Source organism: Carassius gibelio, chromosome A4 (assembly GCF_023724105.1).
Source record: "Carassius gibelio isolate Cgi1373 ecotype wild population from Czech Republic chromosome A4, carGib1.2-hapl.c, whole genome shotgun sequence".
Taxonomy (NCBI): domain Eukaryota; kingdom Metazoa; phylum Chordata; class Actinopteri; order Cypriniformes; family Cyprinidae; genus Carassius; species Carassius gibelio.
In genome coordinates, this window is record NC_068374.1 from 29,913,052 (window position 1) to 29,938,781 (window position 25,730).

The 25,730-nt window shown below is 39.4% G+C and overlaps 2 protein-coding genes and 1 long non-coding RNA gene across 4 annotated transcripts in view; 2 read left to right on the forward strand and 1 right to left on the reverse strand.

Moving 5' to 3' along the window:
- The window catches only part of LOC127976399 (scavenger receptor cysteine-rich type 1 protein M130-like), a 226,170-nt gene that overhangs the window by 93,700 nt on the left and 106,740 nt on the right, over positions 1 to 25,730 (forward strand). Inside the window, exon 12 of the mRNA XM_052580796.1 lies at positions 17,252 to 17,337. Within this exon, the coding sequence (XP_052436756.1) occupies positions 17,252 to 17,337 (86 nt within the window). The remainder of the gene's footprint in view (positions 1 to 17,251; positions 17,338 to 25,730) is intronic.
- LOC127976288 (uncharacterized) lies at positions 2,154 to 9,332 on the reverse strand. Of its 2 annotated transcripts, none has more exons than XR_008157766.1 (2): positions 9,154 to 9,332; positions 2,154 to 2,293 (listed from the first exon to the last, which is right to left on the reverse strand). XR_008157766.1 is itself a non-coding variant. In XM_052580614.1 (2 exons), the coding sequence occupies exon 1, from the start codon at positions 5,703 to 5,705 to the stop codon at positions 3,069 to 3,071; it is 2,637 nt and encodes an 878-aa protein (XP_052436574.1). In that variant the 5' UTR covers positions 5,706 to 7,446; the 3' UTR covers positions 2,154 to 2,293; positions 2,813 to 3,068. The 2 variants fall into 2 exon arrangements, 1 of the variants encoding a protein (XP_052436574.1); XM_052580614.1 differs by lacking the exon at positions 9,154 to 9,332 and adding an exon at positions 2,813 to 7,446.
- LOC127976481 (uncharacterized) lies at positions 23,194 to 23,557 on the forward strand. The gene is made up of 2 exons (XR_008157817.1): positions 23,194 to 23,240; positions 23,382 to 23,557. It is a non-coding gene; the product is annotated as an uncharacterized LOC127976481 (long non-coding RNA).

Here is a 25,730-nt window from a genome sequence, read left to right on the forward strand (position 1 = left end):
AATTTAGCGATGGAACGATAAAAATCGCAATAGGTTTATGGATGAATGTGACGATTAAACTTCAAAAGACTATATAATTCAAGTCAAGTCTGCTTTATTGTCAATTCTTCCACATGTACAGTACATACGTACAGGTCCAGGAGAGGTCCTCTGTGAACTTGGTGCTGCTCACTCTGTCCACAGTCGCACCATTGATGGTCAGAGGAACATGCTTAGTGTGTTCTCTCCTGAAGTCAACAACAATCTCCTTCGTCTTTCGTCTCCACGTTCAGAGAGAGATTGCTGTCACTGCACCATCTGACCAGGGGGCTCACCTTGCTAAATACTAATACAGTGGGGCTATATGCTTTTATCAGTGTTGTAGGATAAACGTGTCTCAATACAACAGCGCTACTACAATAAAAAAATAAATACAAATAAATCTTTTATCGGTTCTGAAAACACAGATTTGTGGCCATTATTGGAACTAAAAAAAGGCTTAAATAACCCGAAACACACAATTTTGGAGTTCACGCCCCATTTTGGAGATCTCCGGTCTGCAGTTATACTAACTTGGGAGAATCTGGCCAATCGTGAAACAGCTGTGTCGTCATCAGTGCTTCTGTTGTCTCGATAATTATCGTATTTGTACGATCATTTTTACCTCTGTACAATGTACAATCAATAAGTTAAAAAAATCCCGTAATGTACAATCATTTCAGAATTTTATGAAATTGCAAAAAAATTAACTGACGCCACTATTATTAAGTTAATAATTTTGTACTCAGAAGCTAGATTGTTAACTGTTTTGGCACACACGTATATGCTAAATGCATTCAGGATGATTTTGAAACATATTTCCAAAATAAAACCAATTAGAGCTTTATCAAAAAGTTGTAACATCTCTAGAACAGGCTGGTCCTGCGACTTATAGTCAGGTGCGACTTATTTATCCAAATTAATTTGACATGAACCGAGACAAAAGCGATTTTATGACAATTTAACAATATGACAATATGACAATCACACACCCCTAGAATGGGAGATGGGAAAACCAGACCCAGGCAGAGCTCGGCAGCGGGTAGACAGTCAGTCAATCATTTCACACTGATTTTAGGAATAAATTATGGGTAAGGTTAGGTTTACGGGTAAGGATTGGGTTAAATCTATATTTTAGAAAATAATGTTGATCCAGGACCATCAAAAAATTTTGATCCAGAAACATGTCTTACTTGGCAAAATCATGGCTTAAACATAAAACATATTATAGCTAGTTTGAAGGAAATTCATGCAGTAATTCATGCTATCTCCTTAATTTATAGTAAATTTAGCTGATTCTATGCCTTATTCAGTTGAAGCTGAAGCTGTTTCCATGTTCTGGGATTAAGATGCATTTTAAAGGCTAGTTTATCTTCAAATTAAAGGGGGGGGGGGTACAATGGTGTTTTGTGTATTCAGAGTTGTTCACAGTGTTAAAGAGATGGATTCTCATGCTAAAAATGGCCAAAGTTTTAAAAATTGACTGAGAGTTTCTGTGTCGAAAATCTTACTTCCGGGGTTGGTACAAGACTCGGGTGGTTTTCCCCGATCGTGGATCTAATGAAGTAGATGAGAACGGAAGTCCTTATATGAGCATTTGTCCCGGAAAAGCGCGCCCGCGCACACACATTTGACCCTAGGAGAGCGAGACAGCGCACGTCAATGTGTTTCAAAATCGTTGCCAGCGTTGCATAGGATTTGTTTGAGAATGCCTCCAAATAAGTGCATTTTTGGATGTGAGGGAAAGTTTACCGTGTTCAGCTTCCCAAAGAACCCAGCGTTACATGAACAGTGGATGCAGTTTGTTTTTCCGGGGCAGCAACGTAGTGTATCAAGTGCGTTTGTGTGTTCTGGTCATTTTAGTGACAAATGTTTTATAAACAAGGCCCAAGTCGACGCTGGATTTGCACATCGTTTGCTATTAAAACATGGAGCCGTCCATTGTGATAAAAGACCCCATTCATGTAAGTACAACTGCATCAGATTTCTGTATTTTGTTGGAAATCAGCACATAAGTGAATATATGTTCTTGGAAACAACACAAAACATCTGAATTATAGCTCCGCTCACGGCACGCCTCCAGGAGCTCGTCTTTTCCAGAAAGAATCGGGAAGCTGTATTTTTCTTTTATAAATATTGTGGGATATTCTGTGCGCAGTTGGGTGGTTGGAACTCAGCTGGCCTATTTCTCCGGTTAGAAAGAACTGCAGCTACTCCAGAGTGAACATGTCAAGTCTGAATGTTTATTTGTGTGAATATGCACAAAATGTGGTTTCTGTCAGAAAACAAATAAAGATGATAAATATACATGTTATAATATGAAATGAGAAATGACAGATGCAAAGATAAAACAATATACTGTATGATATAGGAACTCTACATAGAACTAATTGTCTGATGAAATAGTAAACAAAATAAACAAGAGCTTATTTTCACATTTGAACACTTATGCAGCTTTATTAGCAGACCGGGACTGCTGCTGCTTACAAGTGGTGTCAAATTACACTGTGTGTGCGCGCTGTTCTAGCGCTCCGCTGTGCTCATTGTAATAATTATTAAAATGCTGGTCAGAGACTAAATAAATATTTACATTGACACATATGACAAGCAATGCTCTTAAACAAATAAATAAGCATCTTTGATTGCAAATAAACAAATAAATTCGTCATATACGTGAGGATTACATCTATGGTACTTATATTGATGCAATTATTTTCCTGAGGTAAAATAAACTGAATTACGCTATGACACACTCTGAAACACATCTACTATGATAATAAATATTATTACTTACGGAGTTATAAACGCACAGCAATACCACACAAAGGAAAAACAGACTTTAAAGGAATAAAGCCAGGGAAACTCCGTATCAAACTATTATGCTGGACAGTAGCGTCTAACTGAAAACTTTTGCGCATGCACCAGACAAGTCTGGACAAGTCTGGACTCGCGCATGCGTAAAGCAGGGAATTTTGTACAGCCGCCCCACAAATTTACACAGGAAATTTGTAACTCCACAAAATGTCCAGCTTAGCGACTGGTGCTACAAGCTAATCTTCAGGCATTTCTGGTAGCACAATCAGTTTGGCCATAGGGCGGATGTATGTGTTGCCTTTAATGTCCACTTCAGCAGCTCTGATTGCACCATCATCACTTGGTAGGACTCTGGTTATCTTTCCGACAGGCCATTGGGCTCTGGGAAGTTGGGAATCTGCAATCAATACAACCTGATCGACTGCTAGGTTTGGTGTGATGTTCTGCCACTTCTGTCGAAGTTGAAGACTTGGTAGGTAGTTTCTGAGGAACTGGGTCCAGAAGTGATCGGCGATCACTTGGCTGTGTCTATAGCGACGCCGTCCAAGCAGATTACTGGGTCCATAGACAGCCTGAGGTAGGGAAGCATCTCGCCGCCCCATAAGCAGCAAATTGGGGGTAATCGGGTCTGGATCCGCTATATCAGACGATACATACCCCAGGGGCTTTGAATTCAAGATACCCTCCACCTCGATCAACACTGTACTCAGGACTTCCTCTGAGAAGGTATGATCTTTCAGAACAACTTGGAGGGAAGCCTTGACAGATTTAATTTCCCTCTCCCATACTCCTCCAAAGTGAGGCGCGTGCGGTGGGTTGAATATGAAGGAAATTTTTTGGTTGGCTAGCTGCTCTCGGAGGGATGGTTCCATTTCTGCGAAAGCTTCAGAGAGCTCACGCTCTCCCCCTCTGAAGTTGGTCCCTCTGTCGCAGATAAGTTCAAAGGGCTTTCCTCTTCTTGCTATGAAGCGTCTGAGGGCTAATAAAAAGGAATCTGCATCCATGTTGCATAACAAGTCGAGATGTACACACCTTGTAGTGAGACATTTAAATATTATGCCCCATCTCTTTTCCTGCCGTCTGCCAATTTTGATCACGTAGGGACCAAAACAGTCCATCCCTGTCGACCAGAATGGAGGCTGATTAATCCTCAGACGAGAAACTGGTATGTCTGCCATTTTAGGTATAACAGGCTTGCCACGCCATTTCCTACATTCAGCACATTGTCTCTGGTGCTTTTTGACCATCTGACGGCCTCTGAGAACCCAATAGGTTCGTCTTAACTCAGCGAAGACTCTTTCAGGACCTGCATGCATCAGGCGGTTATCAAAATCTTGGATTAACAGTTTGGTTATGGGGTGTTCTGGTGCCAGCACAATAGGGTGAAGTGCATCCTCTGGTAGTGTTGCAGCTTTCCGTAATCTACCACCAACTCTAATCAGGCCTAGATCAGGGTCTAATGCTGGAGCAAGGGAACTTAATCGACTGTTTGAATGCACAGGTTTGTTGGCTTGAAGGGCATGTACTTCATCAGGAAAGCTTTCAGTCTGTGCACGTTTGAGTACAGCCATTTCAGTCTCTATGCGGTCTGTGGCAGACATAGGGGGTGCTGCAGCACCATGCAGAAACTCATATGTGGTCATGATAAGGTTGTCCCATGATTTGCAGTTATCTACATTAGGTAAAGAGGTATGATTGATTGAGACATTACCGCAGAATTTGGATTTGCGGAGTTCATCTGAGTCTTCCACTGGCACTGAGGGGTGGATAGGCCAGTGGTCTGGAGACTGTTGCAAAAATTCTGGACCTTGGTTCCATCGGCAGGTGTGGGACAGATCTGTGAGGGTCTTACCCCGGGTTATATCGTCAGCAGGGTTGTTGTCTGAATCTACATAGTTCCAGTTTTCACATCCAACAAGGTCTTGAATCTCTGCAATTCGTGTGCCTACGAAAACTTTGTAGGTGCATGACTCAGAGTTTATCCAGTGTAACACGGTGGTTGAGTCTGACCACATGACTGTCTGTCTGATGTTAAGAGTAAGTTCGGAGTTCAGTGTTTTGGCAAGCTGAGCCCCAGACAATGCTGCACAGAGTTCAAGGCGTGGCACAGAGAGTTGCTTCTTAGGTGCCACGCGTGACCTCGCCATGATAAACACAACTTGGATAGAGTCATCCGTTTCTGCCCGTAAATATGCCACAGAGCCATATGCTTTCTCTGAAGCATCACAGAAGACATGTATATCGAGAGTAGAGGATGTGTTGTTGCATGCTGGTGTGTAACACCTAGGTATTGTTATTTTTTGTAGGTTTGGAAGCTCTTCTTCCCATGCATGCCATTCTGAAAGGAGATCAGCTGGTAGAGGTTCATCCCAGCTTTCAACCCTCTTCCATAATGTTTGAACCAGAATTTTGGCCCTTGTAGTAAAGGGTATGATGTATCCGAGTGGATCATACTGGCTTGCCAGGATGCGATAAACAGTTCTCATTGAGGTTTCACCATTTGTAGAGACAGGTCTGTGTTTGTAACTGAAAGTGTCTTGTGAACAGTGCCACATCAATCCAAGTGCTGACTCTTGTGGATCAGTTTTATTAGCTGACAACCACAGTTCACAGCCCTCTGATTTTGCTTCGAAGGGTAGGTGAGCAATCACATCAGGAACATTGCTAGCCCACTGCCTTATGTCAAACCCACCAGTATTCAACAATGTTCTCATTTTGTCAATGAGTTTCTTAGCCTGATGCTGACACTGAAGTGACTGTAAGCAGTTGTCCACATAGAAAGACTGCTGGATAGACTCAACTACCTCTTCATTGCCCTCAGTGTTGTCTCTGACATGCCTCTTCAAGTTTGTGAATCTCCTTGTTATACACATTTGCCAGGTTAGTGTCCTTAATCAAGCGGCGTTCTGTGGCTCTTAAAAGAGCCATGACAGCATTTGGTGAAGCCTGAAATTTGGGTGCATCCACTTTTCGCAGCAGTGGAGTAGCGTAGCGATTCACACCATCAACTGTTACTTGTACCGTTTTCTGTTCCAACATGGCAAGTGCAGCTTTATCTTGTTTAGAACGGACTACTTCTTTTTCGTTCCTTGATGGCAGTATGTCAAGCTGCCACAGTCGCTCCACATGTTGACGTAACTCTTGTGTAGGTGAAAGGAATGTGGTGTGAAGGCATGAGCTTATGTTTGAGGGTTGCTGGAAAAAGGTTGTTGGTCCTTGCACTGTCCAGCCAAGCTGTGTGTGTACTGCTATAGGGCTACCAAGCGGACCCATACGAATTGGGCAGTTTGGTGTAATCAGCTGCGGATAATCTGATCCTATGAGCAGCAGAGGCTGTACTTTGGTGAAGCTTTGTAAAGGAATGTCCCTGAGGTGTCCATATCTTCTCTTCAGCGTGTCTACTGGACAAGACTGCTCAGCAAGATTAAGATCTGCAGCTGTGAAAGCTTTATGAATCTGGTGTTTTACATTCAGGTGTGACAGAGCTGATACCTCAAAGGAGACGGTGGTACCTCTCAGGTGAACAAGGTCGTGTCTTATTGTTCTAAGAGCCAGCACTTCCTCAGGTCCTTCTAAATGCAGATGTTTGGCTGCTGCAGGTAGTATGATTGTTTTTTCAGACCCGTCGTCCAGCACTGCATGAGTGTCCAGAAACCTTTTGCCGCTGCGAAGTCTTACTGGAACTACTTTCAGCATGACTCTGCCTGAGTGACTGGTTTGATCCAAGTAAACTTGAGAATTGGTTGTGCTCACTGTTAGTATGCTCTGATTCTCCACAGCAACTGCAACTTCATGTAGAACGGGCAAGTGGAGTCCCCCACATGTAGAACACGCTCTCTTAAGAGTACAGCTGTCTGGTTTGTGACCTCGTCCACACCTCCAGCATTTATTGTGGTCCTTCACCCAGCTTCCCCTTTGAGTGTGGTTCAACCTGCAAAAAGCTGGACAAGCATTGAGGTAATGTTCATGGTTGTTGCAGAAGGGACAAAAGGGCTTAAAGCGATCCTGCTTTTTAGCTGTAGCTGCCATTTTAGATCCTGTGGATGAGCTAGAGGGCAAATTGATGGCTTGAGGTTGTTCACTGCCTGTGAGAATTGTGGCTGACTTGGCTTTAGAGTGAGGAAGGAATTTCTGTTCTCGCCGAAAGGCTTCTGGTTGCACTGGCCCTGTTACCCGTCGAGATATCTGAATGGCCTGGGACTTCCTTTCCAGCCACTCCGAAAATTCTGACAATGTATAAGTTCTAGAACTGCCACTCATGATGATGTGCTGGTTGAGACAGTATTCTATGAATGAGTCTCTGTAACTGACAGGAAGTTTGGTCAGTAAAGTGTCAACGTGGGAACCACACTGCAGCTCATATCTAGATGGCCCTTCCATTGTGTTCAACATGCCCACAAGTGTGTTAACAGCTGCTGCAAAGTCTTCAAATCCCTGTGCATCACCTGGTCGAATAGCTGGAGCATTAAGGATTGCTCTAAGCTCGCTCTGAATTAATTGTCTTGGTTGACCGTATCTCTGTTCAAGAGCCTGCATGGCACTGGTGTAAGGATATGGGCTGTTGACATACCTCTTAGCTACCTGGTAAGCAGCAGGCAGATGTAGGTGATCCAAAAGCACTCGATACTTATAGTCCTCTGTTAAATGTCTGTGTGGGCCAAGGACGCTGTCCAACCCTTTCTTGAGCATCAGGAAATCACTTTCCTTCCCTGATGAAAATACTGCCAGCCTTGGTTTTGGTATGCCATAGGAAGAAGCAATGACCATCTCCATCAGTCCAGGCGTCACATTGTTTGTAGGATGATAATGTTGTGATTGTGGTCCAGGCCGAGGAGGAGGAGGTGGTGGTTGAAAAGGGTGATGCAGATGCATTGTTGGTTGAATTGGCACAGGCTGAACTGGAGCTGGCACTGTCTGCTGGTACTGTGGCGGCAGTGAGACTGGAACAGATTGTGCAGCAACTGGCTGACGTTGGGGCTGCACACGAGAAGGCGCAGGCTGTATCAGGCTTGGCTGATGCTGTATCTGAGGATGGGCAGGCTGGGCAGCTGTAGGAGGCCATGAGTCTGCCCGTCGGAGTTCAGAAAGCAGCCTTTGAGGTTTCGGCCCTGGCAGAGAAGCTACACGAGCTATATTACTTGGCTGCATGCTTGATTGTGGGCGCTGCTGCATAGGGGGCTCATGATAGAGTGTTTCCTCATAGTGTGGAGATGATGCTACAGTCATAGAAGGTTGTAATCCCATGTTCTTGAGTTCAGCCTGAGAAATGCTCTTATAATGTGCATAAACAGGAGATCTAGAAGCGAAGGATGCTTGTCTAGCACTGTCCATTCTGATCTGAAGCTCTCTCATCTCACTGCTTAAATCTCTCCATCGTGCCTCCAAGTGGTGCAGGTTTCCACCTTCAAAGTCTCTCTCCAAGGGAGGAGGAGTAATATAGCCCTTATATGGGTCCTGGCTTACATTAGGTATTCCTTGAGTGCCATCTGCTGGTGATGGATGAGCATGCATCAGATGTGGATAATCAAGCACATAATCCTCCAAGTAGGTGGGTACCCGCCGGGTACGACTTGGACGAGGATCTGGTACTTGTTCTCCCTCATAGTAATCTCTGGATGTAGCCATAGCGCAGCTGATGTCCCGATCCGGCTCGAAGGACCAATTTGTGGGATATTCTGTGCGCAGTTGGGTGGTTGGAACTCAGCTGGCCTATTTCTCCGGTTAGAAAGAACTGCAGCTACTCCAGAGTGAACATGTCAAGTCTGAATGTTTATTTGTGTGAATATGCACAAAATGTGGTTTCTGTCAGAAAACAAATAAAGATGATAAATATACATGTTATAATATGAAATGAGAAATGACAGATGCAAAGATAAAACAATATACTGTATGATATAGGAACTCTACATAGAACTAATTGTCTGATGAAATAGTAAACAAAATAAACAAGAGCTTATTTTCACATTTGAACACTTATGCAGCTTTATTAGCAGACCGGGACTGCTGCTGCTTACAAGTGGTGTCAAATTACACTGTGTGTGCGCGCTGTTCTAGCGCTCCGCTGTGCTCATTGTAATAATTATTAAAATGCTGGTCAGAGACTAAATAAATATTTACATTGACACATATGACAAGCAATGCTCTTAAACAAATAAATAAGCATCTTTGATTGCAAATAAACAAATAAATTCGTCATATACGTGAGGATTACATCTATGGTACTTATATTGATGCAATTATTTTCCTGAGGTAAAATAAACTGAATTACGCTATGACACACTCTGAAACACATCTACTATGATAATAAATATTATTACTTACGGAGTTATAAACGCACAGCAATACCACACAAAGGAAAAACAGACTTTAAAGGAATAAAGCCAGGGAAACTCCGTATCAAACTATTATGCTGGACAGTAGCGTCTAACTGAAAACTTTTGCGCATGCACCAGACAAGTCTGGACAAGTCTGGACTCGCGCATGCGTAAAGCAGGGAATTTTGTACAAATATGATAAAACGAAAGACTTTTTTGGATATATGAAGGATGCAGTACTACTCTATATGTACTCAAGATTAACATGAGATTAGGTGACATTGTGTATGTTATGTACCCTTTAATTGATTTTATTAAACATATGCTTCTCTTGCACAGTATACAGTGCACTGGCTCTCTCTGCTGGTCACAAGGTGAACAACATGCTCATCTTCACTGAGACGGAGTTAGGCTTATAAAAACACAGGGCAACTTTTTAAGCAATTTTTTCCGGGCAACTTTTTTTTAGCAATGTTGTTTATAGGCACTTTCCCATTGAGAATGGAACATCTGGATACTTCAGATCGGTCGTGTGCCCCGTGTCTCACCTAGTTGCCTGTCGATGGCAACATTGTTCAAAAAGTTTCTCGGTGTATCATCAGCATTAGAAATTGATGGTCTTTCTGGGCCATCTGAAAGAAACCAGTAATGTGGAATTTAAAGAAAATTTTAGATCAGTCAGAGAAATTATTTTGCAATATAGACAATACATATTATGGAGGAACATTCTGACTTTCACTTGTGAAATAACTTGCTTATATTCTGTGCCCTTAATAAAGACAATAATGCTTAAAAAAAGATTTACAGTATGCTATTTTACAGTCATATTTTACAAAGAGTAAATGTATGTATAAACTAAAAAGTAGATGTGTGTATAAACAGTTACGTATGTATGTAAATGTATGTAACACAGTTTTTTATTAGTTATTCTGATTTTTGATCTTGTCTCTGCAGGTGTTGACTTTGATGCTGTAAATAAACCAGTGAGCTTCCTGTCTCCTGTAAGACTTCTTTACAGTTTATTTTTGTGATTTTGTCTTTATGGGTGGGTCCAATCAGCACGGACTATTTTGATGTATATGGAGAAAATCTGAAAAGCCTCCTCTGATTTGTCACTGAAGTTGTTTGATGATTTCCTCTGTTGTGTCTAATAAGGTAATAGCGAGTGTGATTGGAGGGTGTTGGGCCTCTTTCTCTCTCATTAAGGAGAGAGTACTTGTACTTCTGTATCATAAGCGCGGAGAAACTTGTGGGTGTTGAGTTAATCATGCTGAGGATGATGGGAAGATGCCTGACACTCATTTTATTGTCTTCAGTTGTAATGCTCATCACAGCTGGTAAGTACAGAAGTAAAAAGAGATACAGTTAAAAAAAAAAAAAAAAAAAGTATTTTCTTCGATCACTGTTATGTAAAAAAAAAAAAAAGTAATTATATGGTAATGATTTTTTAGATGACTGTGTAATCCTTATTACAATATAATAGTTTTCCAATCTTGTGATCAAAATATAATTTTCATGTGATATCAAAATAGAAAATGTTGTCTTAACCTTGCATACATTACTCACCTGCACCTGCTTCTCTGGTCACAAACAATTTAATCATTGTGTCAAAAATCTTTCTTTAACCATATTAGACTAACTGAGACTTCTCCTACCTTTTTCATAAGAAGTGTTCAGATGTAAAAGCCTCTAAGTGCTATCTGAAATCTCGTAAAATTTATATTTTTTATCAGGTTCCTATGTTTAGGTTCAGTAATTTTACTTTAATGGCAAAGTATAGGTCCTTTTCTATGCCATTATAGTGAAATAACTGAAGAAAAAATACCGGAGCCTGATAAAAATGCTAATTTTAGATGAAAATTTCAGAAGACACTTCTGAACTCTTCATATTGTTGCTCATTTGTTGGTTTAATTGTTTCTATTTTTCTTGTTTGTAAGTTGCATGGATAAATGCATCTGTTAAATCACTAAATGTAAATGTATAACCATGCATATGTCCCAGTCATTCAAGCTGGGTGGCAGTAAAACTGATCACACATTTGGGGACATTAGAGTATCTATGATGATAAAGTTCTGATTTGATAAAAGAATTGGAAGTATCACTGACAAAATGAAAACATCAATTGCTTATACATGATCCTGCAGCATAAATGCCTCATTATGTTCACAAGAAAGTGTGATCACAAGAAACAAGATAAAATAATAATAATAATAATAATAATAATAATAATAATAATAATAAAAACTACAGCTCTGGAAAAAAATTAAGAGACCACTGCAAAGGTTTCTTTGGTTTTACTATTTATATGTGTTTGAGTAAAATAAAATTTGTAAAGCATCTATTTCAAGAAAATTACAACTGATCAAATTATCAACAACAAAATCTTAAATAATGCAAAGAAAGTTCATATTCATTTTTAAAGAACACAAATGTTTTAACTTAGGAAGAGATTAGAAATCTATATTTGGTGGAATAGCACTGATTTTCAATCACAGCTTTCATGCGTCTTGCCATGTTCTCCACCAGTGTTTCACATTGCTGTTAGGTGATTCAATGCCGCTCTTGGCAAAATTAAAGAAAATTCAAGCAGCTCGGCTTTACTGGCTTGTAATCATCCATCTTCACAATCCAGAGGTTTTCAGTGGGGTTAAGGTCCATCCATATCTTAACTGACCAGGCTGTGTGGCATAGAGCACTGTCTTGCTGGAAAAATCAGTCCTCAAAATTGTGGAACATTGCCCGAGAAGAAAGCAAGTTTTCTTACAGGACAACCTTGTACGTGGCTTGATTCTTTTTCCCCTCACAAAGATGAATGTGCTCAATTCCATCCTTGCATAAAGCACCCCCAGATCGTCACCAGTCCTCCCTTTACTCATAAAAAAAAATGGTTGAGGTGATCACCTAATCAGTACTTCATTAAGCAGAATGAGGTGTGCCTGTGTTGGAATTCAACAGACACTGAAACGAAAAGCCTGCCATACATGTACAGATGCTGATTTAAGAATTTTTTTTTGTGTGTGTTTTTTTAATTATTATTTTTCCAGAGCTTTTTATGGAGCATACATTTTTTTAGTAATACACCAAGATTTTTAGATAGAGATATTAAGTGCTTTTCATTAAAATAATAACCTTTAAGAGGGAATCAGCATGATTTTTTGTATTAATCAACATAACAAAATTGTTGTTGTCTGAGCTCTGCTTATAATTAGCTCTGAATATTCCTTTAAATAGAGGCACCTACAGTCTCTCTCTGTATACTTCTGTCACTTAGATGAAAAGAATGTGAGGTTGGTTGGTGGCAACCATTCCTGTTCTGGTCGAGTGGAGGTGTTTCACAGAGGTCAGTGGGGAACAGTGTGTGATAATTACTGGGATTTGGCTGATGCTGCAGTGGTGTGTAGAGAGCTGGACTGCGGAGAACCTGTAGATGCTCTGGGTGATGCTCATTTTGGACCAGGATCAGGACCAATCTGGATGAATTTTGTTGTGTGTGCTGGATCAGAGTCTTCACTGAAGAACTGTGGATCATCAGGCTGGAGAAAAAACTACTGTTCTCATAATAAAGATGCTGGAGTCATCTGCTCAGGTATGACATTTTACATATTCTTAGTCATGTCATTACTGGCTTATATGTACAAATAATTTTCTTGAAGTACAGTACCATATTCTTTTTCTCTAAGCCATAATTTTGCTGATTTGTTGTTTTATTTTATAGATGTCCGGCTGGTTGGAGATTCTCGCTGCTCTGGGAGGTTAGAGATACTTCATAATCAGACGTGGATGTCAGTGTGTGATGCTGACTTTGACCAGCAGGATGCAGAGGTTGTGTGTAGAGAGCTGGACTGTGGGGCTCCTGTACAGGTGCTGGGAGCAGCTGCTTTTGACAAAGGAGACGCTCAGATGTGGAAACAAGAAATTCAGTGCAGAGGAAATGAGTCTCAGATTCACCTTTGTCCAACATCACCATCACAAAAACAAAATTGTTCTTATGTAAACAACATTGCTTTGCTGTGTTCTGGTAATCATTTTAAGTAAAACAACAAATTTAATTTCATTTTATTTTAACAATTAAAATTTACTCTCGCATTTGCTATTGCACTCTTTAACATTCACAGAGATCATAAAAGTGAGGTTGGTTGGTGGTCACAGTCGCTGTGCTGGTCGAGTGGAGGTTCTTCACAGAGGTCAGTGGGGAACAGTGTGTGGTGATGGTTGGGATTTGGCTGATGCTGCAGTGGTGTGTAGAGAGCTGGACTGTGGAGAACCTGTAGACGCTCTGAGTGCAGCTCATTTTGGACTGGGATCAGGACCAATCTGGATGAAACATGCAAAATGTACTGGATCAGAGTCAACACTCATGAAATGTGGATCGATGTTTTCAGATTTTCATGACAAGTGTCGTGAAAAAAACGCTCAAGTCATTTGTTCAGGTAAGCTTAAGCTAGAAACCCCATATTACAAAACAACTGCACCAAAAGCAGACATAAGCTAATTTATTTTCTTTTTTTCTTTTTTTACCCTTTTCTACCTTTATTTTTGTCCATCAGTACTGTTAAAATAGGCCCTGTTAAAATAAACTCTACTGTACATTCTAATGTGATATGTCATTTACGATGAGAATGTGGCTCATGTATTCAATTTTTTAAAGCAACAATGCACTGTTTTCTGTGAGGGATGTTTTTGTAGCTTACGACAATGTAGTTGTCTTGTAGACAAGTTTTTGGACAGTGGAAAATATTTTGCTGAAATTTGTAATGTTTTTATGATGTCTTTTATTTCAGAAGATCAAGGAAAATATGATTTCTCATTATATGATTTATACTGTAGGACTCATTTTTGAAATTCTCTAACTTAAAAGTTCTTCTTTTCATTTTTGTATTTTTTTTTTCTCTTCAGAAGTCCGGCTGGTTGGAGGTTCTCGCTGCTCTGGGAGGTTAGAGATCCTTCATAATCAGACGTGGATGTCAGTGTGTGACACTGTCTTTGACCAGCAGGATGCAGAGGTTGTGTGTAGAGAGCTGGACTGTGGGGCTCCTGTACAGGTGCTGGGAGCAGCTGCTTTTGACAAAGGAGACACTCAGATGTGGACACAAGAGATTCAGTGCAGAGGAAATGAATCTCAGATTCACCTCTGTCCAACATCACCATCAGATCAAAACAACTGTTCACATGAAAATGATGTTGGACTGATGTGTGCAGGTTTGAGCCTTGTTTTTATTTTTATTTTTTTCTCTCTTTTTGTTTGAAACCGTTTTTTTCTCTTTTGTCCATACACATTTTGCTCTCTCTGTCTCCGTTCATTTTATAGGCAGCATGAGAGTGAGGTTGGTTGGTGGTCACAGTCGCTGTGCTGGTAGAGTGGAGGTGTTTCACAGAGGTCAGTGGGGAACAGTGTGTGATGCTGGTTGGGATATGGCTGATGCTGCAGTGGTGTGTAGAGAGCTGGACTGTGGAGAACCTGTAGATGCTCTGGGTGATGCTCATTTTGGACCAGGATCAGGACCAATCTGGACAAATCTGAAGTTATGTACTGGATCAGAATCTACGCTAAAGAACTGTGGAACAGTGGAATGGGGGTTATTTCAATGTGATCATACTAAAGATGCTGGAGTCATATGCTCAGGTAAGCTGTTTCAAATAAGCCCTTTTTTACATCACTGATACTCCACTTGACTCAAAGGGACAGTTCATCCAAAAATGTAAAGTTAGTCATTGTTTACTTACTCTCTAAAATCCCCCTTTTTCTTCAATCAAAGAAAGATAGTTGGAGTAGTTTGGAGTGACTTGAGACTTGGTAACCAATTATTTTCCCCATTAATTTCCCTATTCAACTCCTTTTAACAGTAATAAGTGCTTTGTGATAGGCCAAATGACAAGAATTACATGTTTACATAACAAACACATTTTTTTCTTTTCTGGTTTCTTATTTCTTGCTACTTCAGGTGTCAGGCTTATTGGAAACTCCAGTTGTTCTGGGAGCTTAGAGATACTTCATGATCAGACGTGGATGTCAGTGTGTGACACTGTCTTTGACCAGCAGGATGCAGAGGTTGTGTGTAGAGAGCTGGACTGTGGGGCTCATGTACAGGTGCTGGGAGCAGCTGCTTTTGACAAAGGAGACGCTCAGATGTGGACACAAGAGATTCAGTGTAGAGGAAATGAGTCTCAGATTCACCTATGTCCAACTTCCTTACACAAAGACAGTTGTTCACGTGATGATTATCAGAAGCTTTTCTGTGCTGGTGAGAGTTCAAATAATATGAGAGTAGTACCTCATATATTTTTTCTCATAGGGTGCGTCTCAATCACTAACCTGGGAGCCAGACATTTTTAAGGGCTGTCTCAATCACAAAATCCTTTGAGTGCACTGTAATATTTGCTCCCTAAAAATCACACAGTGCACTGCAAAAACCAGATATTCAGTATATTTCCTTTCACAATTCTGAATTGTGAAACATAAATCACATAAACCAACAAAAGCACATAGTGATGTCACTAGAAATTGTAAAATCAGTATTCCAGTCTGTAGTGAACCACTGTGCTGTGCCCAAATCCCAGACAGCAAGCAGTTTCGTCCCAGATCCGGCCCAGATCTGGCCTGTGTGAAATCCATGCGGGCCAGATGTGGGCCGGATCCGGGCCGAAACTGCTTGCTGTCTGGGAATCTGTGTACGCAATATAACGATTCACAATATGGGAGTTTATAGAGACACACCCACAGTTTTATCTCTATTCTCCTGTGACTTAGATAAAAAGAATGTGAGGCTGGTTGGTGGTCACAGTCGCTGTGCTGGTCGAGTGGAGGTTCTTCATAGAGGTCAGTGGGGAACAGTGTGTGATCTTGGTTGGGATATGCCTGATGCTGCAGTGGTGTGTAGAGAGCTGGACTGTGGAGAACCTGTAGATGCTCTGGGTGCTGCTCATTTTGGACAAGGATCAGGACCAATCTGGATGTTTCTTGTATTATGTACTGGATCAGAGCCTACACTGAAGAACTGTGGGTCAACAGGATGGAGCAAACACGACTGTACTCACAAATCTGATTCTGGAGTAATCTGTTCAGGTAAATCATTTAACTTATTGTTTGTGAATATATGGTGAATTATTGTTTTGTTTGGAAAACTTTTTTTGTTGTTGTATGTATGTGTGTGTATTGTTGTGTATATTGTATAGCTATCAAGCAATTATCTTTGTCTACTGTGCACTGTAGTTCATGTACTTTATCCAAACAGGCCATAAACCTTCCAGACTCATTAATGGATCTAACCTGTGCTCTGGGAGGTTAGAGATCCTTCATAATCAGACGTGGATGTCAGTGTGTGATGCTGTCTTTGACCAGCAGGATGCAGAGGTTGTGTGTAGAGAGCTGGACTGTGGGGCTCCTGTACAGGTGCTGGGAGCAGCTGCTTTTGACAAAGGAGACACTCAGATGTGGACACAAGAAATTCAGTGCAGAGGAAATGAATCTCAAATTTCATTTTGTTCAATATCATCATCACACAACCACAACTGCACCAGTGACAACACTGTGGGACTGTTCTGTTCTGGTTAAGTATTAATATTCACTTTTTCTTCATTTGTTTTAGAGGAAATATAATTTATTCTCTGACAGCTGCATTATACTTTGTTTCTAACCTCTCTGTTCTGTATTCAGGATACACAGATCTCAGGCTGGTAAACGGTTCAGACTCTTGTTCTGGAAGAGTGGAGCTTCAGTTTCTCAGCAAATGGGGCACAGTGTGTGATGCATGCTGGGATATGAGAGCTGCCAGTGTCCTCTGTAGACAGCTGAATTGTGGGATTGCTGTGTCTGTTGTGGGATCAGACTGGTTTGGAGAGGGAAGTAGTGAAATCTGGGCTGATGTGTTTGATTGTGACGGGAATGAAACAAAACTCTCAGAATGTTCGATCTCTTCATGGAGTCGAGCTGAATGTTCTCATAGACGAGATGTTGGAGTCATCTGCTCTGGTAAACTTATTTGACACTGAGAGTATGATACCGATAAACTCTCTAAATTATGTATATTGAAGTCTATTTCAGTATGTTCTACCACAAATCTAAGTTTATAAAAAAATATATTCCAATCACATTTTTTTCCCTCAGATTCCTCTCTGGCTCTTCATGAGGGTCTGGTGCGGTTGTCTGGAGAGAGACAGTGTGAGGGGGAGGTGGAAGTTTTCATCCATCAGGTCTGGAGGAGAGTTCTGCTGGACTCCTGGAGTCTCTCTGAATCCTCTGTGGTCTGCAGACAGCTGGGCTGTGGCTCTTTGCTGAACTTCTCCGGCTCCTCTTCATCCAGTCCTGAACACAGTCATGAGTGTGTGACGGGCTTCCAGTGCTCTGGGAGTGAAGCTCATCTGGGGAACTGCAGCTCTCCACAAACTCTTAACTGCAGCTCCACACAACAGCTGTCAATCACTTGCATCGGTGAGAAGAATAACATCTGGACAGATTCTTCAGTTGTTTGTGATAAATAAAGTGTTTTTCTGTCTCTGAATATCAGGTCGCAGGTCCATCAGGCTGGTGGGTTCTGGGGGAGACTGTGCAGGGAGGCTGGAGGTTTTTCACAACGGCTCATGGGGGACAGTGTGTGATGACTCCTGGGATATTAAAGATGCTCATGTGGTGTGCAGACAGCTGCAGTGTGGAGTGGCCCTCAGTAACCAGCCGGTACCAGCCTGGTTTGGTCCTGGTTCTGGACACATATGGCTGGATGAGGTGGAGTGTGAGGGGAATGAGACGTCCCTGTGGAGCTGCTCTTCTCCAGGCTGGGGAAAACATGACTGCAAACACAAGGAGGATGTAGGAGTCGTGTGCTCAGGTAAACAATAAATAAATAAATTCTAGTGTATTTACATTATACAGATCAAGAAGGGGGTTGAAAATTGTTCTTATTCCAAAGTGTTTCCATTTTCAAAAGAATTCTGGAAGTGTTTCCTTTAAATGATTTAATTTTTTTAATGCGAAGAGAATACAGTACTTAAACACTCCTGAAAAATTCAATTGAAAGATTCTTGCACTTTGACCCAGAACTCCACTTCTAACTTTTCATAGTCTGACAAGGACATGCATCTTACCACTGCAAATTGTAAAATATAGGCATTTTTATATTTAATTTTCAAAGGCACTCAAATAACTTATAAATCATTTAAAAATAACAAATAATTTTTCCATCTAGAGTTCAAAGAGATCAGGTTAACTGAGGGCTGTGAGGGGAATGTGGAGGTTTTCTACAATGGATCCTGGGGTAATGTGTGCTGGAACAAGATGGACAGAGACACAGCGAGTCTGATCTGTCAAGAGCTGAACTGTGGAAGATCTGGCAGTGAAATCAGATATTCAGTGGGACTGAAGTCACACAACTGGCTTGATTTTTTTCATTGTCGACCACATGACTCCACTTTATGGCAGTGTCCTTCTTCACCCTGGGGACAGACTGCCTGTGATAATGATGAAGTGGCCAAAATCACCTGCTCAGGTAAGATTTTAGACCACTTGGTGATTTTTCTATATAAATAACAAATCTGTTAATTGGTGATCATGTTATAATCTCAGAGGAGAAGAGCTCTGGGTCTCCACGGAGCCATCTATCATGTTCAGCATCTCCTCACCAGAAACCGCATTCAAGTGAGTTTATTTGACAACAAATAGGTTTAAATATTTACTACATTTTTCCACATATAAATTCACTATTTTTGATAGATAACTCAAAATAGCTCTGTCACAGCCATAGACTCTTTTAACTTTAAACTGCAGTGTGTTGTTATTTTTGTTGTTTTTTGAACTGTGTGCTGAAGCTGGTCAGTGCTGATGTGTGTGTGTTTTAGATCATGTTCCTCTCAGACTGAGTGGAGGGGACGGCCGGTGCTCTGGGAGGCTGGAGGTGTATCATAACGCTGTGTGGGGCTCAGTCTGTGATGATCAGTGGGACATCAGCGATGCTCAGGTGGTCTGCAGGCAGCTGGGTTGTGGAGCAGCACTGAGGGCTGATGGGAATTCAGTCTTTGGTGCTGGTGAAGGTGTTGTGTGGATGAACAAAGTCGAGTGCAGAGGGAATGAGATTCACCTGTGGGACTGTCCTCTCTCCCTGAAAAACCAAACTGACTGCTCACACAAAGAGCACGCTGGACTCACCTGTGCAGGTCACAGCAAACACTGAGGATTTATATTCATTTAATCATTGAGAAGCAAATATTTGTGCATTTGCATGTTTTTAATGTGTTTGTGTCTGTTTTGTCAGATGTGTCAGTGTCCACTACTCCTGCCTCAACATCATCAGCTTCTCCTCCAGTTTCTCCTTCAGTGCCCTCAACATCAGTCTCTCCTCCACAAACTCCTCCACCAGTGTCTCTCCCAGTGCTTGTGATTGTTCTGGGAGTTGTGCTCTTACTGCTCTTAGTGCCACTGCTTATACTGATTCAGCAGAACAGAGTGATGAAGAGAGGTAGGAGAGATCCAGAGACTGTCATATTGTGTCTTATTCAGTGTGTTTCATGTGTTGTAAACTGATGCAGGTTTGTCTGTCTACACTCACAGCTCTCTCTGACTGGTACACAGGACTACACAAGACACTGATTGAGCCAGTTTATGAGGAAATCTGTCACGTCTCTCGGAGAGGTAAGGCATCATGTGATATAATTGCATATAATTGGGTCATTCTACAGAAACATCCATTTTTCTGTCCCTAGCCTTTACAGATATATTACAATTGAAAGCAATGTGGCATTCTTTGTTTTTAATAAATGTTAACAAATTCTAAGCACCACAAAACGTCTTTTCACCAAAGCAATGTAGAGAGGGAAAGTGCTTTATTTTGCAGTCAAAAACAGGGTTTTCTACTATTTAAAATACAATAGTGTATTCATAACTATCAAATATATGATATAAATGGCAAAATATATATTAAAAAAATGGTGAATAAATGTTATAAAATATATCATAAAAACAATGGTTCCCTTAAGTTGTGTCACTGGTGTTACCGTTTGACAAAAAATCTGTTATTTTGAAATAAAAATCACACTGATAACATCACTTGACTTCCTCCTTCATATTTTCAAAAGATCTATGAAAAAAGTCACATGTTATTGTAAGTCCACTGTTTCTTTTCAGTTATCAGAATTCTTTTCATTTAACTTATGATTTCATATGAAGCTTTTAGTTGACATCACTGGTATGACCTATTTATTGTTAGGGAATTATAAAGAAAAAAAAAACTATAATACAAATGTTTTACACTACTTAATTTGGTGTATGCAATGATTGACAACATATGGTTTGATAGTTTAAAGCAGACATTTTGTAAAATACATTTTTCAGGAAAATTGTCACTGGTTTTACTGTCACTAGTGTGACCTTCCTTTTGGGTAACACCAGTGAAGATCAGTATATCAGGTTTTATGTGTGTCACTGGTGACTCATTGTGTCACTGGTGTTACTGTGCTGTGTTACTGTGTTACTGTATTTTGATGCAGTATGTACTGCATTTTCATTATTTTTCGGTAACACTGACTACATGTGCTGAAAATGTTTTGTTTGAGAAAATATATTTCATAAAGTATTTTGATATTGATAAAGAAGGTAACACCAGTGACCAAAAAAATGTGGTCTTGAAATAATTGCACAAAAATGCTAAAAAGAACATTAATTCAGCTTTTATTTATATGTATTCATAAAGTCAAAAGGTAATCTAATAATGGGGTCTACGTTTAAATGTCATAAAAAGAAATCCATTTTAAGACATTTTGCCATACCAGAAGTGGACGTTTCTGTAGAATGACCCAACTGCATTCTGATTCAAAGGGCCACTACACAGTGTTCACTTCTCCTCTTTCATTGTAACTTTTGCATATTCTGCATATTATACCTACAAACAATCATGCAATCCCCACCTGGTACTAATTAAATTCAACGAAAAGCCTCACCTCCTTTCTGAGGCATTTATTTCAGTTAAACTTATTTAAGTACTGTAGTAATGCATAAGGACAGGTTCATAAATTTCCCTCTCAACTTCCTGTAAAGTGATGTATTGATATACTCTTATTCTCTTATTATTTGGATTAGAGGTTCACGTAAAATAGTGGAATGTCCTGTGAAGTCCTCTTTTAATTGATTGGAACTCAACTTATGTTGTGAAGTAATGTGTTTAGATAATTGTGAAAATCTTGTTGAGAAAGTAATGACATCAAGCAAAACACATCACTTAACAGTGTTAAAGTTTTGTTACTCTAGTAATGGGAAATCTTTCATCCTTATCTCTTAATTATGAATCATTATATCATTTCATCATTAATTGATAGGAGACATCGGTTAAATTCAATTCAAGTTTACTTGTATAGCTCTTTTCACAATGCAAATCTTTGCAAAGCAGTTATACAGAAAAAAAAGACAAGTGATACAGATATGATCCACTGTAGAATTAAAGCTTTATCTGTCATTCACATCTGCTTAATCAGATTTAATAAGTATCAACTACAAAAAGAGCTGGTTTTCTGGAAATATAGTTCAGTCTTGTGATTGTACCTCATAATTGTTATTGTATAAAGTGTAATATAAATAAATGTGACTTGATATTTTTCTATTTTTATTAATTTTTATTTCTTTTCTGAAGGAGAGGTTCATATGTTTGTTAGTTGTCTCTTCCTATATGCAGATTTTGAAAGGTAGGGAGGAATGGGTTTGCATACTACATGTGCAGATATTGGTATGCAGTACACAGGTGGCCTTCTGGTTATCAACCAGTCAATAAAATACAATTCAGTCAGTCATTCCAAAATGAAATAAAAAGAAATCCATAATGGGCCATAAATGCATCATTCATATGTTATGCAGAAAAGACCTCAATAAGGTAATAGTGTAATGGTGTCTTAAATCTAAAGGGTTATTAGATGGATATAATGTAAAAGGGAAAATCTGCACTTTATTGTTTTCTGGAGGTTTATCACACTCATTTCCAATTACCCTTATAGTGCAATTGATTAAAAGTCAGTTTATCTCATCCATATTTAAAGTTAAGGTGATCTTAACATCATCATTGCTTGCAATACTGATTCCTACAAAAATGACACATTTCCAAAAGAAGAAGAAGAAAGGTCTGAAATTATTTTGTGGGTCATATCTTTTACTTTTTCTCAACAATCTTTATGCTCCAAAGGTAATGAATATTAGTAATGATTCTGACATGTTTCTGACTCTTCTGCTCTCTTTTAAAAGGGAGTCTAAACTCTGAAGATCTGCATACTTATGAAGATGTTGATGATCTTCTCTCAGGTTAGAGAGCTGATTTACATACTTGATAAACCAGTTTAAATGGTAAAATTCACAATTTACAGAAAATATATGACCCATAAACAGTGAAATTTGTAAGTGATGATGATGAGGATGATTATTTTTATTTATTTATTCATTATTTTTTTGGGGGTGGCCACTGAAATTACACCAGGCTACTATGATGATGTCATCATTGATGGACTAAAACATGATCATAAGACAGGTGCTGGTGCTTCTCTGTACTTTTTGTTGTAGTTCTCTCTCTGTAATTCTACAATCTGTGTATTAGTATAAGTTTGTTTTGAGTATTATGACATTGGTTTAATGTTAAATTTTTAGATGACACACCAGAGGACTATTATGATGATGTCATTACTTGTGAACAGAACTATGGTACTAAAAAAGTTTTATTTTTTTCATGCATTTTTACACCCTATTTCTTTAAGGTGAAGGGTAGTTCAAATAAAAACAGAATAATATTTTATCAGCTTTATTTTATACTCAACATATTAAATATAAAATAAATGCTTGTGTGTGTGTGTAGAGGACACACCAGAGAATTATGATGACGTCATAAGTAGACAGTGCTCTCAATGTGTAACAGGTGAGTCACAGAACTTCATTTTTAGTTATGTTTTGTTTTCTATGATATATTGAACATGGGTTTCTACTATAAGTGAATCAGCATGGCTTTATCAGGTTCAATCTGATATTCTCAGATAGTCATGAAGACTTTTTTTTTAATACATTTGCATTAAAGAGGGAGATCAGGAGGAGTGTGATGATGATCTGGAGAACAGCAATGAAGATGTGAGAAACCTGTCAGGTATTTTTTATTTTTTGGTCTTGCGATTTCTGCACCTTTTTTTTGTTGCACAATTTCTGTAGGAATTTACAGACAGACAATTTGCTGAAATACTGATGCAATCACAATATTGAATAAGTGTTTTTTTTTTTTTTTTTGCAGACTATGATGATGTAGGGGAGTTGAATGATGAGGCAGGGGCTACTGTATATGACTCAGTGGCCCCACTCAATGTCACTGCTCATTAAAAGCTCTGTTGTTTGTTTTGTTTTTTGTTTTGTTTGCTTGTTTGTTATTTGCTTGACAATTTTTTTAAATACATTTAGAGTTCTCTTTGATACATTTTTTATATATTTGGAGTCATAAACATATCTTGAACAACATAATTACTGCAAACATAATTTCTAGTGTGTTTATTGCCATGATTGCTACAGTTCATGCTCAGGTTTAAGTGTTTGATTTCATATTTTCACTTTTTGTGTTCCTTTCAAATAAATGAGATGTAAGAAGGTGACTTTAATATTTAATCTATGTTGTTTGATTTTTTATATTTTCCCCCTCTTTTTTATTAATTCAGTGATGGAAGATTTTGTTTTTCTTTCTTTCTTTCTTTCTTTCTTTCTTTCTTTCTTTCTTTCTTTCTTTCTTTCTTTTCTTTCAATAAGTGCTGGATACTTGGGTATTATGCTCAGATTTGTTTGTGAATATATAGACAGACAAAATAATGTTGGATTTCTCTAATGACAGTTCAGACTGAGCCAGCACACTATGATTTTAGTTCCGTTTGTTTTGAAGTGAACAACAAGTGATAACTGTCCTGTGGATTTTATGGTATTTTAATGTCTTGTTGAGATCAGTTGCAGTGATATACATTTCTGAAGTCATTTGCCAAAATCATTCTGTGAAAATCTTCTTTAATAAATGTCATAAATAATCAAATGCTTATTTGTTAAAAATAATTAAAGGAAACAATTTACTTTTGTTTAGCATTTTAAATTAGCTAAAAATGTATTTTATCATCAAGTGAGTACAAGGGACATTGGAACAATAAAGGACGTAGTCTCAAAATAAATAGAGGAGGGATATGTTCTGGGGTGGAAAACAGAAAAAGACTTGGCATTTGTGATATGGCTGATGCTGCAGTGGTGTGTAGAGAGAGGGAATGTGGGAAACTTGTAGATGCTCTTTCTAAGGCACACTTTGGACAAGGGGTGAGACCAATCTGGAGGAGTCATGTCAAATATATTGGTTCGGAATCCACCCTGAGGGACTGTGCGTCAGCAGGATGGGACAAGTCTTAATTGGATAATACTAGGGATGTTGGAGTTAATTTATAGTTCAGAATTCTCAAGGTACTTTATACAAGAATCCGTAACGGTAAAGTGACCTCGTCCTGTGAGCAGCGAACACATACAACCAAGTGTGAATACATACGGATTAAACAACACTACAGGGAACATGCAACATCAGATTAAACACAAACATACACACATTAAACATAGATGCCAACGCAATGAGGGCATGGATAGAGAGAAAGAGAGAGAGGGAGAGAGAGGGAGCGAGCGCTCACACGCACGACAGTGGAGAGTCATGGCAGTATTTACTCATAAACCAAATCACAACCTGTTAAGAACCATCAAAAAATCTCATCCCCTTGATTAAAAAGGGGCCAAAGCCTAGAAGCGCATCTTAATAGTTAACAAGAGTATACTTGCATTGGTTCTATAAAGTATCTGGTCTGTAAAAGTAAAGTGTCCCAGTGCATGTATAATGCATAGATTCCTGTTGAATCCTGCTAGAAGTGAAACCCTTGTCATTTCATCCATGGGTTAACTGCTTCGAACTTAGTGGATCAATAAAGTTGCTGAAAACTGTTAGAAGATCGGACTCTCAACCGCCCCCAATGGGGAGTCTCGAGGTGTCTAAGGTGATGGGTGTCTCCAGGGAACCGCAAGTTAAGAGAAGCAAACTTTTTGGGTGTGGAAGAGGTTTTATCTGGTTTCCCGGTAACACCCCTTTTGGTTGGATTGACCAATAACAAGGCATATCGTTTCAGCAGGAAAGTGTTTCTTTGTCTCAGTGACACCTGATTTGCATATTTTATGAATGGCATGATGAACTGGTTATCTGGTAACCCAAACTATGGTACAAATAGTATGATGCATTTTAGGCTCACATAGTAGAGATATTTAGCTAAGGCAAACCGAGAGGGTTAATTAGGTTACCAAGAAAGATATGCAAAAAAAAAATATATATATATATATAGAAACATTTATAGATCTGGAGATGTGACTGGAATCTGATACATAAATAATGTGTCCTTGTGTTACTGATTCAGTGTCCACAGATGTGATGAGTTTACATTTATTTCTTTTGGCAGATGCTTTTATCCAAAGTAACTTCAGAGTCCATTCAACTGTACATGTGTTAGTACATGTGTTTCTTCTGGAGTAAAGCACAGGACATTGGTATTTAAATTTTAACTTGTAGTCATTAGTTAGCTCAGTTGCT

What these genes read in the sequence shown, in the direction of transcription:
- LOC127976288 (XM_052580614.1), bottom strand. Translation starts at nt 5,705, where the DNA reads ATGTGTATAACAAGGAGATTCACAAACTTGAAGAGGCATGTCAGAGAC.